A 14,743-nucleotide genomic window follows, 5' to 3' on the forward strand; every position below is an offset into this window, starting at 1 on the left:
CGTTCGGTTTGTATGCGTACCGAACCGGAAGCCTCGAACCGAAACGGTTCAATACGAATACATGTACCGTTAAACCCCTAGTGGCTTTAATGACATAATTTTAATTTTTGGGTGAACTAACAATTTAATGTTAGTTAATAAAATACAGTCGTTCATTGTTTGTTCATTTTAGTTCACAGTGCATTAACCAATAAAACCATTAATTTGAATAATGTATTAGTAAATGTTGAAATTAACATTAATTTAGATTAATTAGTGCTGTAGAATTATTGTTCGTTCTTAATGTTAACTAAAGTAATGAATAAATGAAACCTTATTGTGTTAAAGTGTTACCAAAAACTTGTTGATAAGTGAGGAAGCGCGTCGTCCGTGGAAAACGTCCATTGCGCAGTGATACTGATACAGCTATTATATTCTAATTCGGATCTTAACCACTGACGCAGACATTTTTTCAAATGGTAAATTTGTGATTACTGGCGAAACACTACTCCACTCCCATGTCTGATCCTTGTGTAAAGTTTACCAGACAGAAATTCATTATCATCAAGGCCTGGCGGAGACCCTGGACTCACATGAAAGGTGAACTGTTAGGGCAGACTCTCCAAACACCTGGAAGGAAACTCGAGAACATTGTAATTAAGTTCAAACCTCTTCCTGAACGGGGAGTGCTTGATTCTGATCCTTAACAAAAGATTTAAGTGTGAACCTCCCAGCGAGTCCAAAGAGCTACTTATCATGACATGGGAGGACGAATCGACTAAAGATTCCTCGAGGCTCTGGAATGCCACACATATCAGCCGCAGCTGTTGGCGTTTCCGGAAAAGCGTGGTCTAGACTCCCCGAGGTTTTCTTTGAAAGCTAGTCAAATGAGACTAGCATATGAGGAAAATGTTTCTAGCTCATATGAGGGCTGATGAGGCTTGATTGCCAGCTTCATTTGAAATATATGGAAAGATGTTTCTCCTCATTGCCTACCGCATTAACGTACGCACTGTGTAATGGAAAATGTGTGTTGAGCTGCGCGAGTGTGGTTTTCATTTGTCGTTTAGCTAGCGGAGGAACTGTAATGGACACAGATGTCGCTCCACAGCTACGGTGACTAGACCGACGCACCCTGCACTATACGTCTCAGATGATTTCTCGTGTGTTTTTAACATCATATAAACATGCACACACTGATTCTCTGTAGAATACACGAACGCTTACCAGACATCAGACATTGTGGTAAATACTCCATCTTTGAGGGACTCGGGGGACATCCAGCGCACAGGCAGTAGTCCCTTGCCTCCTTTTCTGTAGTAATCCGTCTCATAAATGTCCCGCGTCATGCCAAAGTCTACAGATTGAGGATAAATGAAGTGAAATAACTAAGGTTCTATAGTTTTCCTTGAGATTTAGCCAAACTAAATGAAGAACATTTACAGCATTTTCAGCAACTCATTATTTATTCATTGCCGATACAAAAAAAAAAACTGGCGTTAATGTATGACTTAACTTAATGTATGAAAGTTGGATAAATCTATTGAAATGTTTGCCGTTCATTTTTTTAATTTAGATCTAAAAAAAAAATTGAGGTCATGAACTGAGCATGCTAAGTGGTCTTAAAAAAAATAGTAACACTTGCGGTCTTTGGTCAAAAATGACCCCCATAGGAAATGAATGGGAAATAGACAAAAACTTCTTTTTTTTTATTTACTTTTTTTTTTAAATAAAAAAAATCGAGATTGTTTCAACTATATATTCAAATCCACCAAAAAAAAAAAAAAAAAAAGTGTTCATAAACATCTGGAGAATTCGCATGCTTCCTGTACGTGCCATCTAGTGGTTACACCATGATGCTTTTTCTCTATACTGTAACCAGATGGTGCTAATTTTCTTCAATTTTTTTTTTTCTGAAGGCCTAGACTCTATATTAAACTAAAATACTGCATTGATAATTTATTGAAAAAAATAATATATATTTAGAAAAATATATTTTTTTTTCCATGGCAAAAATAGACCATAAATATGAATAAATTCAATCAAATTGTCTCAAAATACTGAATTACAAACAATAAATATTATAGAACAAAAATAAATTGCATTGGTTTTACTGGGATTGAGGAAATTTAATTTTTAGGTGTCCAGTCACTTTTGACCAGTAGGATAACAAGTGTGACCCTGAAACGAAGAGCACCTGAGGGTTAAAACCCTCTCAGAGAAGCTGCATCTCAAAATTAATTTTGCTACAAAAAACATAATAAAGCTAAATGAAAAAAAAAAGTAATTAATATTTCACATAGTTGAGAAAAGCAAATACATTTTTTCTCATTTCATCACATACCACCAATTTTGACAGCAAAATCCTCAGCCACCATGCAATTCCTTGCTGCCAAGTCTCTGTGAACAAACTTGTTGGCGTTGAGGTACGCCATGCCATCCGCTATCTCTCCTGCCATCTGAATCATCTTCTTCAATGGCGGCAAAGGCAAACTGGAGGTGTTCTGACGAGGAAGAGGAGAATGACACTGAAGTTATGTTCCAAAACCCAGAGAGTCTTATCCATTTCATGCTGAAACGTTGGATCATGCAAATTAATCTCAGCCTCAGACTGTGGGCTTAACGTATAATGCATAACCAACACAAAACAGGAAACACAGAGTCGTCATCTGATTGGCTTGATTCTACAGGATTTCCGGCGTTCCGTCTAGAAACAAAGATGCGGTGAAGCCAAACCCCCTCATGGAAGAAGAATGCAGTCGTGTTTACAACTCTGACAATGAGCACTTTTCAGGATAAACTAAACGCTGGATTTTCAAAAATATGTGAAGTTTGCAGTGAACTTGCACAATGTTCTTGAAAGAGCTATCGCAGGAACATTGACATTACAGTTTCATGGCCGTAAGCATGATGCAGAACCAAACAAACTGTGATTGGTTGCTTTATATGTCGGTCAGATGTCCTCTTGGGCGATCTTTGGCCGATGAATCGGTGTATGCAGAATTGCTGCCCGAGAAAAACATTTCAAATCTGTCACTCTCAAGGTTGCAGCATTAGAAGGTAAACTAAGCTCACTAGGTTTGGGAACAGAGATCAAGCAAATGAATTGGAGGGGCTTATAGACATACCAGGAGCGCACCGCAGTGAGCAGTCCATTTAGGGAAAGACAGTTGTGAATGGACAATTAATTCTGATTAATGGAAATCGCTCAATTACGCATCATAATTCCACCACAATTCCATATGGCAGTGTTTAACTTGCTGGAATTCAGAACGGTTCGGAAAAAAAAAAAAATCTGATTGGCCAAATATTTGGTCGACGATGTGAAGATGTCTCGTGTGTGCCTGTATTCACCTCAGCGGATCGAAGTGAGCGTAGGTAACTCTTCAGATCCCCTCGTGTCATCAGCTCCATGATCACCAAAGTGGGCTGACCCTGCGAGACCACACCCAGTAGACGCACCTAAACCAATCGCAAAAGACATCACAGGGTGCCAAGTCAACATTATTGAACAGGCTACTATACACCAATACTGCGAGTATAAGATGAGGTTTGTCATGACTAACCACATGGTGACAATTGAACTCCTTCATCACTGAGGCTTCATTAAGGAACTCAATGCGCTCATGCAAGCTAGCCGATTCGTTGACGGTTTTGATGGCCACCCTGATTTCCGGCTCATCTTTGACAACACCTTTCGCGATGCCCTCATACACCATACCAAAAGATCCTTGCCCAAGCTCTCGGCACATGGTGATTTTCTCTCGCTCCACTTCCCATTCATCCGGCACATACACTGCAAGCATAATATAGAAAGTTAGTCGCACACAATTATGCTGCATATTTACAAAAACTATTTACGTGGAGTTGATCCTGCCCTTGATTGAATACTCACTCTCTGCTGCGCTGAAATACTCTGGGTTAACCGATGCGTAAAGGACTCCATTTCCAAGCCTGTCATTGTTTCTGTGGATTCCAAAAGCACTTATTTAGCAAACATCTCTGAATCTGGACTTCTCAGATAGGTACATTTCATCCAGAGGGGCCTATGTTGTCATTTGACAATTATTTGTAGAGTATAGATGTGTTAAAACTGATACCGTTTCTTGTTCACCAAGATGAAAGCCACTGCAGCGAAGGCGGCGAAAATCAGGATGACCGGGATAATCATGAAGTACAGGAAGTGTTCATAATGTGTTTCTTGAGTGTGCAAGGGGAAAAAAAAAAGTCAGAACTCAATAACGTGTCCACATTTTTGTTTTAATTCTCAAACTTTTGGAATTGAAAGTGATGAAAATGATGGTAAACCTACGTTCAACCTGAATCACATAGAAAGCTATGGGTTGAGTCCAGGACCCGTTTCCGGCGAGAGACGTTGCCCGCACACGGGCAGAATAGTTCCCAGCTCCCAAATTGGAGAGTTTTACCCCTTTGTGCTCCCTGTAGTGTTGACGGGATACACACTCATGCTTCTCAGGCTGTAAGGAGTAAAAAAAAGATTAACACACAAATCAATAGTTGATAAATTAGTAAACAATTTTTGCAAAAATGCAGGGTGGAAAACCCTAGCTGGGGTGCTATTTTTTTGTATGCAGGTTTATTCATTTATTTAAGTAAACATATTAAATATATTATTTTAAATAAAACTGTTAAAAAAACCCATATTATTCAGTAACTATAATAATTGTGCCATGTGTGCTTCTCTTAGGGAGGGTAATGTGCACATTTTAAATCAGTATCGTGATTGTCTAATATATTTGCAATACTGATGTTGATCAATCGTCAAATACTAATAATTGATACTCATTTCATAAGACAGAAATTGAGAAAAAAATCCACTCAAATAAAGAAATCAGTAGCATTATTGTTGATTCTGGTCTTCATTTCTACTACTTAAAAAGACGCCATTAAACTAAGATTGAATGTGGAAAAAATGTATGATAAATATTATAGTTAGGTGCGACTAATTGTGATTAATGACAGAAATATGTCAGATTAATTAGTTAATTTTTTGTAATCAATTGACAGCATATTGTTAAACTATATACATATACTGTATATGCAGAAGTATTTAAAAGTTGCATTTTCAGTTGAACTTGGGGAAACCACTTGAAAGATTTGTTGTACTGAGCTATTTCAATTACATTTGTTTGATTTTTTCAAGTCTATAATTTTTTTTACAACTATATATATATATATATATATATATATAGGTGTTGTGGGGCATTAAATCAGCAATATCAACAATGTGGTAAAATCAATGTGACTGATTATAAGGCTAAATAAAAAAATGCGATTTAAAAAAATATTTATATTAATAATGTGCCAAACTACTTAAAGCTGATTTTTATTGAAGTCATTCAAGTACTACAGTTTGTTTCATAATATTATTGACATTTTTTTAAAAGTCTTAAATGTTACAGCATTTTTAAGTCAATAAATCAATTTTGTTGGAGATTTAACAACACCTTGCTTAAACACATGACACTGATTTGGTGGTGAAAATGCAACAGGCACCTCTGTCCCAAGACGATACTGAATCTCATACAGCAGGATCAGGCCGTTGGGTTTATGCGGTTCAGGCCACTTCAGGAACACCGAATCCTCCAGAGCTTCCCAGGTCACTGAGCCAGGAATGTCATCGGCTCTTTCTACAAGAAAACGAAGGAACCAAAAGGTTTGTCACTGATATTTTTGAACATACCAATACCAATAAGTCAAGTCAAATTTATTTATATAGCACTTTTCACAATACAGATTGTATCAAAGCTGCTTCACAGTATCAATCAAGACAACATCACAGTGTTTGTTTATTCATGAAAAAAGACAATGGTACTGTATGATGGGTCATTTAATTTGAATATCCCCAACTGAACAAGCCAAAGGCAACAGTGGCAAGGAACCAAAAAACTCCATCAAGTGACCCAACGGTGTCCTAAAACTCCATCAGATGACCCAATGGAGAAAAAAAAAACCTTGGGAGAACCCAGGCTCAGTCGGGGGCCAGTTCTCCTCTGGCGTTTATGAACTCGAGGCCAAATTTACAGTAAATGTAAGATAAAAAATGTATAAGAATGCCAGGCTAAATAAATGCGTCTTTAGTCTAGTTTTCAGTATTGGTGGCTTCACCACCAATTCCATGTACATGTCCTGATCTTACCTGCCGGTTTGGTGCGGGAAAAGACAAAGGCGGCCGCGCTGCAGTGTCGAACCTCTTCGTTGCAGGCGTGCACGTCGATGCGGTAAACGGTAAAGGGCTGCAGCCCACTGATGTCAGCAGTTCGCTCCTTCACCTTCCTCTCCAGAAAAGAAAATGCCCGTCTAGGCGGCTCATCATCTGAGAAGTTTCCTTCAGTCAGGTTCCAGTTTCCCGACAGCAGAGAGTGGAGGGAAGTTGCATTGGCCACGCCAAACAGATCTCGCTTTCGCCTGTCGGGAGGTCTGGAACGAGAAAGATGAGATATATTGGAGGAAACATAGTAAACCTTCAAGCGCAACATCTGGTGGTGCAGAAACTGACATATTTACGACTTTAATATAAATTTATTTTAAAAGTGGTTTTAATTATTTTTCACAATCTCTCCTTACATTATAAAAGACTTTTATGGTAAAACAAAAATGATTATAACTAAATTAGAAAAAGCTGTTATTGAACCCAAAATAAAACAATGACTGAATTAGTTTATTAGTAGATTAAGTTGAAATTTTCTGTGCTAATTTGTTTTGTTTTATTGAAAGGATCCCCATTAGCTACAGCAATGCTGCAGCTATTCTTCCTGGGGTCCTAAAAAAGTATGTACATTAAAAGAAAATACACAAACACATAATACAAATAAATTATATTTATTAATTGACAATTTATTAATTGAAATTAATATTAATTAATTTATTAATTATATTTATTAAATATATATACTAATTGACACTTCAAGAGAAGCGTTTTCCTCAATACTGATTACCGAGGAGACCATTTTTAACCCCGTTTGTGAACGTGTGGGGTAACAACCACATGCGCAAGTTACTCTCGTCCATGCCAAAGCAATCACGTTTTCTGTCCTCAGATGATCTGGCAACGACTCCATCCCCCCTGAATCCTTTCACACACACACACACCACAGCTGGTCTCCATTCCTCGGCCTGCTAATGCTCACACACTGGAGCAGTTTCTCACTTAACTCTCTACAAGTTGCAAGTCTTTCCTCTGCCTGCTAGAAACACACATCCTAGCACCACAGATGGGTTGAGTTTGACAGAGCATGTGGCCAGAGAGACGTGATATGAAGCTATACATCTCTGTCTGTATCTGATGCACACTGGATATTCTGGCCCAAGCCCCGTCTTGTCTAATCGCTGGACTATCGTATATTGCATAATGCAATCTGTCAGTGTGTTGTTTTTTTTTAGTGACGGTAAATAAATTCATAATGAAAAAATTTATTTTTAAATAAACGCTGTCAAATTTCTGTTCATCAACGAATCCTAAAAAAATGCATCATGGTTTTCACAGAAATATTAAGCAGCACAACTGTTTTCAACATCGATAATAAGAAATCATCAAATCAGCGTATTAGAATGATTTCTGAAGGATCATGTGACACTGAAGTAATGACACTGAAAATTCAGCTTTGCCGTCACAAGAATGAATTATGTTTTAAAAAATATTCAAATAAAAATCTGTTACTATAAATTGGAAAGTTTTCACAATATTACAGCTTTTTCTGTATTTTTGAACAAATAAATTCAGCCTTGGTTGGTGAGCAAAAGAAACTTCTTTAAAAAAAATTAACAGTACTGTACATATTAGCTGCATACACTACATAGTATTTTGAACTGTATTCTTCCCTGAGGTTCACTCACTGTATAAGGTCAGTCAAGGTTTCTGCATCGAAATAAGCAATAAATTCGTTTTTGCAAAGTCAACATTCTCTTTCAAAAGAGTAAAGCATGCATTATAGTTTACAGTACATGTTCATTATCAGTCCATGCTGAAATTTGCCGCTCAAACAGTTATTAGTCGCAGGATGTGATCATGTGTATAAAAATAGTCAGTAAAAACACTGTAGTCTTCACATTTAAAATACAGCAAATGTTCCATTGAAAAAAAAAAAACCTTGTCACATGACGTAACTCCCACCATTAATTAACACCACATTTAATTGATATGTACCATTCAAATATTTTGATGTCGCTACAACTACTTTTTTAAAGCTGTATTTATCTGATCAAATATACAGCAATATTGTGAATTTAAAATAACTTTTTTCTTTTAGAATATATTTTAAAATGTAATTTATTCCTGATGCAAATTTTCAGCATCATTACTCCAGTCTTCAGTGTCACATGATCCTTCAGAAATCATTCTACGATGCTGATTTGCTCAAGAAAGTAAAAAAGAAAAGCATTTATTAGTAAACAAATTTTTTTTTTTTTTTTAAATACTAGCTATGTTTCCATCCACACGTTTTTATCCGAATTAAGTGATATCGAATGAAAAATGCCACATGGAAACAGGAAAATTCGACTGAATTTCATGAATATCGCGTTCGGTCTCATCGGAAACGTTTTTATGGCGCGATCTATTTTGCCAAGCAAAACTTTGTTCACTTGAATGTTGTGCAATTTGGTGAGAAAATGAATAGAAACACCTTAACATGTCTCAAATCAATTCGATATACCAATTTGATCGCAAAACAGCATGTGACGTCATTATGCACAGTTTTTTATTTGCTCTAAAGCCGTTGGGTGGATTGGAAACACACTTTCTCCAGCTTTATTCGCATGAGGGTTTTTTTTTTTTACCGAACTTCAGATGATTCGATTGACAAGTGGATGGAAACTTGGCTACTGTCACTACTGATCAATTTAAATGCATCCTTGATGGACAAATTATTCATTTCTTTCCAAAAATCCAACAACATGTAAACGGTAGTTACTTTAACGATGGAATGAATATTATGCAAAAGCCACTTATTTTTTATTGTCTCAAGCAATAAATAAATAAATAAATAAAGCAATTCCACACAATTTAAAAATCCACATGGTTTGAGGTGTCAAATAAAACCCCTAAACCTTAATATGACCACACACCTTTTTAGTAAGCACCACTAAAAATAGTAAGAGTAGTAGTATGTTAGTTTCTGAACATTCCCCATCTCTTAACCAGCGATTTCCCTCGTAATCTCGGTCCCTTCTGTTCCCACATGCCCCTGAAACAGCTTTTTCATTCTCTCTCAATCTTCTTTCTGTAGCTCCCTCCGTGCGGAGCGGCATTCATTGATCTGTGTGCTCTCCGGCTGGAGGGGAACTTCCCTTTATTTCATTGGTATTCCAGATGGAATTACTGTGCATTTCCTGGCAGCAGAGCGGTTTGAGGGGGGAATGGCAAACTGAATGGATATGATTTCCTCTCTCTCTCGTTCCCCCTTCCTCTGGCTCTCTCCAAATCCTGAACTTCGAGGGAACTCGAGGCACTTCCCTCAATATCTCGGTTTTCAATAAAAACAGGTTGTGCTGGCCCGGGTACAGACATACTTCTCAGCTGCCTGACATAGTTCTGGCACCGTTGCTTACGTCGACAGCCAAGCAATGACAAACACGAAGAAAAAAAAAAAAACCCGGATCAGACCGAGCAGGATAATCCAGCCCTGAATCACGCAGGCCGGGATGGAGAATCAATGCCATTTTGATGTGCTGGCCTGCACCGCCTAAAACTTGAATTCAAAAATACATTGATTTCAATACAAGTCAGCTCAGGTATACAGCGATTTTGGCACGCTCGGCAGGACACATGCGCCGCCCAGCCCGATGATGGATGATAATAGGATACAGATGTCGGTCCTCATTTTAGCACAGAACGCTTAATGCGTTACACCTTTGAGATCAGAGAGAAAACGAGGCTTACATGGTCATTTACATTAGCTTTGCATGGTCTCCCGTGTTATTTGGATCCAGACTCAAGAGCCCGTACCACACAATTACCAACACCAGCCCCGGAGGGAAACAATTACTAAGGAAACGCTGAAAACGTTCCAAAACAACCTCTCAGACGAGAAACAAAGAGCCATTACAAATCCAGAGACATCAACAGTCCCTTTCAATCTTCATCTTTGAGATCACAAAAGGTTAACATGGATTTATTTACTATTAAAGGTTTTAATTTGAAGTTAAATGGATGTTTTGTACCGGCTGACGCATCAAAACTTGAACGAGGATGAAGTCACATGTTTTTCGAGGCTTCAACTCTGAAGTTCTTGCCAATTTAAGTATTAGTTAATGCGCATGTCATTCCAATTAAGAAGCATAAAAAAATACAAAAGGAGAGTCTTTTTAATCCTTTTCTGTTAAATACAGTTTTTAGCTAAATAAAAGTACCATAAAACTAGTATTTTATGGTCGGTTAGAATTTTTAAGTAAGAATACTTTAATTCAGCAAGCCAAGGACACATTAAATTGATAAAAAGTGACATTTACAATAGTGTTTGACCGGTACGGCAATTATGATTGTAAAATGAAAATTCTGGTTGATATTCAGTAGAAAATTCAAATGAAAATTACTGAAAAGCAGTGTTGGGCATGTTACTTAAGTAATTACTTAAATCATTATAAAAGTAACTAATTACCAGTGAAAGTAATTGCGTTGATTTAAAACAAAAAAAAATTATATTATAATGTAATATTAATGTTAAATGAATGAACTGGACACTATAGAATAAATGACATGGTTATTCAAATAAAATCTTGTTAAACTGCTTATCATTTTAATTTTATTGTATGTATATTTTCATTTTTGGTACATTTAAGCATACTTTATTTTTAGACTTATTTGTTGGCCAGTTGTGGTCTGTGCAATATTAAATATTCTAAAATTATGTTTTATTGTTCTACTATAGTAATGATAATATTTAAAATAATACATTGAATTTTATAGGTGTCGCTTATATTGTCCAGCAGCAACATTATGATAGTGTAGATTAGTGTACAATGTTTTATAATGCAAATTAATTAAAACGTTGCAGATGATACCAATAGGCTACAGAGATTGTTCTAATGCTGAAATTTGTAATTTATTTATAAACACTATATAGCGCAGTCGCTTCGCTTCGAGTTCGCTTCAGGCGCATCCAGTCCGGCACCTCATAAACACACACACAAACACACAGAGAAAAAAACGTTGCAGTTCCTATGGCAGAGAGAGAGAGACTACTCGGATGGAAACCGCTTTGGTGTTGTACCGGGGGGAACAGTAATTAGTTTGATTACTCATTACTGAGAAAGACAAAGCTGTTAGTAATGCCGTTTATTTATAACGCCGTTATTCCCATCGCTGCTAACAAGTATTAGAAAATGAATTATAATGAAATATTTTGAAATCAAATTATTGTAATAAATAACTATAGTACTATTTCAGGAGAAAGTAACAATCATGTGATCAAACTCCTGGGTTTACCTGGGCGTGAATATGGCATTATGAAGGAAATTCTCAAAGGCTTTGCGGTAGTAGATATCGTCCTCGATTTGCTTCAGATCCTTCTCTGTTTTAGGGCACGGACAACAGGGGGCTTTGTCCCTCCCCCCTGTTTCAGGATTGGTGGGTTTGGTGTCTTCGGTTTCTGTCAAACCCGTGGCTGAAATCCTGACGGGGATCTTCAGTTCTGTCCGGAAAAACATAAACATGGTTACATTTTTTCTGCAGTGATCTGGTATCATTTCAATATGCTCAAAATGTACATTCTGAAAGCCCCACCGAAAAGCAAGAAAGAAAACAAATTAAATTAAAGCATGAGTAATAGTAGGCTTAAAGAGCAGCACTAACAATATACAGACAGCATTCAATGGTTTGAATATGCTGCACGTTATTTTATTATGACAAAGCTTTATACATTTTGGAGAGTTTTCAAATAGAATTTGATCTAGTTACTCTAGATGCTTCAGATGTTCTCAATAATATGTTTATCTGTTTCATGGTTAAAAGTTTGAATTGCTGTTGGGGAAAATGGTGCTCAGTTTGAGTGTGTAATTCAGACCAGACCTTTGGAGCAGTAGTTGTGCTGGTAGAGCTCATGGTCCTCGCCCTGCTGCTTCCAGCGGAGCAGGTAGTAGGTGTTGTTTCCATTAGGGGTCACAGGTGGAGACCACCGCACCACCAGCTTTGATGAAGAGTTAGAGTACGCACGAATGTCTACAGGCATTGAGGGTGCTGGAGAAAAACAACAAAACATTTATTTTTATCAAACAAACGTTGACTTCAGAATAAATCCCCTTGGTGCGACCCATGGAAAGCCAAGAATCATCCCTTCTGGGGGTTGAGCACACAACCATTGAGTTACGGTACTAGATTTTAAACCACTAAGCCGCAACACCCTGCATGGAATAAGTTGACACTGCTAAAAAAAATATTCCTAATCAGCATCTTAAGTGTTGAAATGTTCTTTAAAACAAGATAAATTTACTTAAAAAGCAAAACTGCATGGTATCATTCAAAAGTTTGGGCGATTTCATAAATATATTTAAAAATATTTGAATTTTCAGCATCATTACTTCAGTCTTCAGTGTCACATGATCCTTCAGACATCATTGTAATATGTTTATTATTATCATCAAATGCTGAAAAAAGTTATGTACAATTTTTTTTCAGGATTCTTTGATAAATAGAAAGTTCAAAAGAACAGAATTTATATGAAATAGATTTTTTTTACAATTTAAAAGCTTTAATTTGTCGATGCCAATTGTCTGAAGCCCATATATAATCCCGCCAATCCAATGGCTGATGGCGCGGGCGCCGCCTTGACGCTCTTACGTCGTCATATTATATTAGTGCGCATTATCTGATTTCATTGTGCGAAATGATTTCTAGGCGGTAGTGTAGAATGGAGCTCAACTCTAGTCTACATTGATGGGCAGAGTAGTGGGAGTGGCCTGCAGAGCTGAGCATTGCAATGCACTATGGGGATTGTTGTCCACAATCCACAAGCACTAAAAAGTCCTTTTATCGGTCAAGAAGGACCCAAATTAGAAATTTATGATACTTTACTACAACATTTATGACCCACTTTCAATACATATTCATGTATCCACCGGTGGAATTACCCTTTAAATTTATGATTGACCTGAATCTAGATCATTACCTGATGGTTTAGTCCAAATATACACCACTTCAGTCTTCGCCCCAAGATGCTGCCTGTCCTTGTCCCTGTCCTCCACAACTAGCGTTACAGCTTTAACAAAGATGGCATACTGAGTCCAAGGCTTCAGCATGGACAGGGTAACACCAGGATTTTGGGTTCGGTCCTGTGGTAAGTCCACGTCAACCATGTTCCAGCTGTCTGATCCGCAACCGTCCTGACCATCAAACTCTGTAATGTTCTGGAAAGGCCTAAGAGAGAACATAACGGATATTTACAAAGCTGCTTAAACATTTAATGGTATTGAGAAAGGCTGCTTAAAACATCTGAATAAAATGTCCACAAGACTTACGTTTCTTTGTAGTATACAATAAAACTGATGAGGTCTCTGGAATCTGCTGGTCGAAAAAGTTCCCATGTCAACTCGATTCTATTACTCCTCGTGCTATTCGATAAGAACTTGAGAATTTTACTCCCACCTGAGGAAAAAAACAACAAAACAATTTACTCAGTGAAAATGTAATATGCATACAGAGTTTAAATGCATTTTAAATTCTATCAATTGAGAACAATTCATATTTACAGCTTGCACGGTCTCCATTGTTGCGGAAATCTCCTTCCAAAAACTTCTCCTTGATTCCTGTTTTCGCCCACATTTTGCGGATCTCGGACATGCAGAGTTTGGGGTTCTGGCGGAAGTACAGCTTTCCAGCATTTATTGTGAGATTGTGCTGGGACCAGTCCCACAGCATTTGGAGATGTGGGTTATCCAAAGCAGCAAAGGCATACGCGCTGAAGACAACATAACAATAACAATGAATAAGTGGCAAAACCGATAAAACAATAAAATATGCTTAATCGCAATAATCGCATCCGAAATAAAAGTTTGTGTTTACATAATATATGTTGGTGCACTGTGTATAATTATTTTGTATTTATAAATACACACACGTGCATGTATATTTAAGAAAAAAAATATTTATATTTATATAACATATATTATATACATGAAAATATTTCTTAAATATATGCAAGCATGTATGTGTATTTATATATACAAAATAATTATACACAGTGCACCCACATATATTATGTAAACACAAACTTTTATTTTGGATGCGATTAATCACTATTAATTGTTTGACAGCCCTAAAAAGAATAGTAAAAAATCTTTTTAGATTATTTCATGGCTTTTCCAGTATGGCTAGAAATCACACATTCCATTTTCCCTGTTTTTTTGTTTGTTTGTTTTTTCAGCTTTTCCATGATTGTGGAAACACTGTCCTTTGAAACAGTGCGTTTTTTTCTGGACTGAAACATAGTTTACTCATAAACCACAAGGTTGGTGTATAAAACTACAGTGGCAAGAGACAAAATGTTGTCAAAACTTGTGAATAATTAGTCAATACACATACCTCCCTCTTTTCATTAACAACTAGGCTGGTTATACACACAATGTATATTTAAAGAAAAATGCAAACATTGAGGAGTGAAATCCGATGAATGTCACTCTTATAAACACCCAGACTGTGTGTGTATGTTGCAGCAGGATCTTGTGGCCATTACTTTACAGCACATATAAGCTGATGATTCACCAGAATTGACGCAAATTATCATAAAAGATAAACAGCTTCAGTAAAAGC

At 36.9% G+C, this 14,743-nt stretch overlaps 1 protein-coding gene across 1 annotated transcript in view; it reads right to left on the reverse strand.

The window, feature by feature from the left end:
• igf1rb (insulin-like growth factor 1b receptor) overlaps positions 1–14,743 on the reverse strand; it is an 88,656-nt gene that overhangs the window by 11,586 nt on the left and 62,327 nt on the right. The window contains exons 6-19 of the mRNA XM_039658971.2: positions 13,684–13,892; positions 13,453–13,579; positions 13,104–13,351; positions 12,008–12,175; positions 11,426–11,630; positions 6,140–6,420; positions 5,497–5,630; positions 4,292–4,457; positions 4,080–4,179; positions 3,875–3,945; positions 3,546–3,775; positions 3,334–3,441; positions 2,324–2,483; positions 1,207–1,336 (exon numbers count right to left, since the gene is read on the reverse strand). Coding sequence (XP_039514905.2) covers positions 1,207–1,336; positions 2,324–2,483; positions 3,334–3,441; positions 3,546–3,775; positions 3,875–3,945; positions 4,080–4,179; positions 4,292–4,457; positions 5,497–5,630; positions 6,140–6,420; positions 11,426–11,630; positions 12,008–12,175; positions 13,104–13,351; positions 13,453–13,579; positions 13,684–13,892 — 2,337 coding nt within the window. The remainder of the gene's footprint in view (positions 1–1,206; positions 1,337–2,323; positions 2,484–3,333; positions 3,442–3,545; positions 3,776–3,874; positions 3,946–4,079; positions 4,180–4,291; positions 4,458–5,496; positions 5,631–6,139; positions 6,421–11,425; positions 11,631–12,007; positions 12,176–13,103; positions 13,352–13,452; positions 13,580–13,683; positions 13,893–14,743) is intronic.

The sequence above is a fragment of the Pimephales promelas genome, chromosome 1 (assembly GCF_988280905.1).
Source record: "Pimephales promelas chromosome 1, fPimPro1.hap1.1, whole genome shotgun sequence".
Taxonomy (NCBI): Eukaryota; Metazoa; Chordata; class Actinopteri; order Cypriniformes; family Leuciscidae; genus Pimephales; species Pimephales promelas.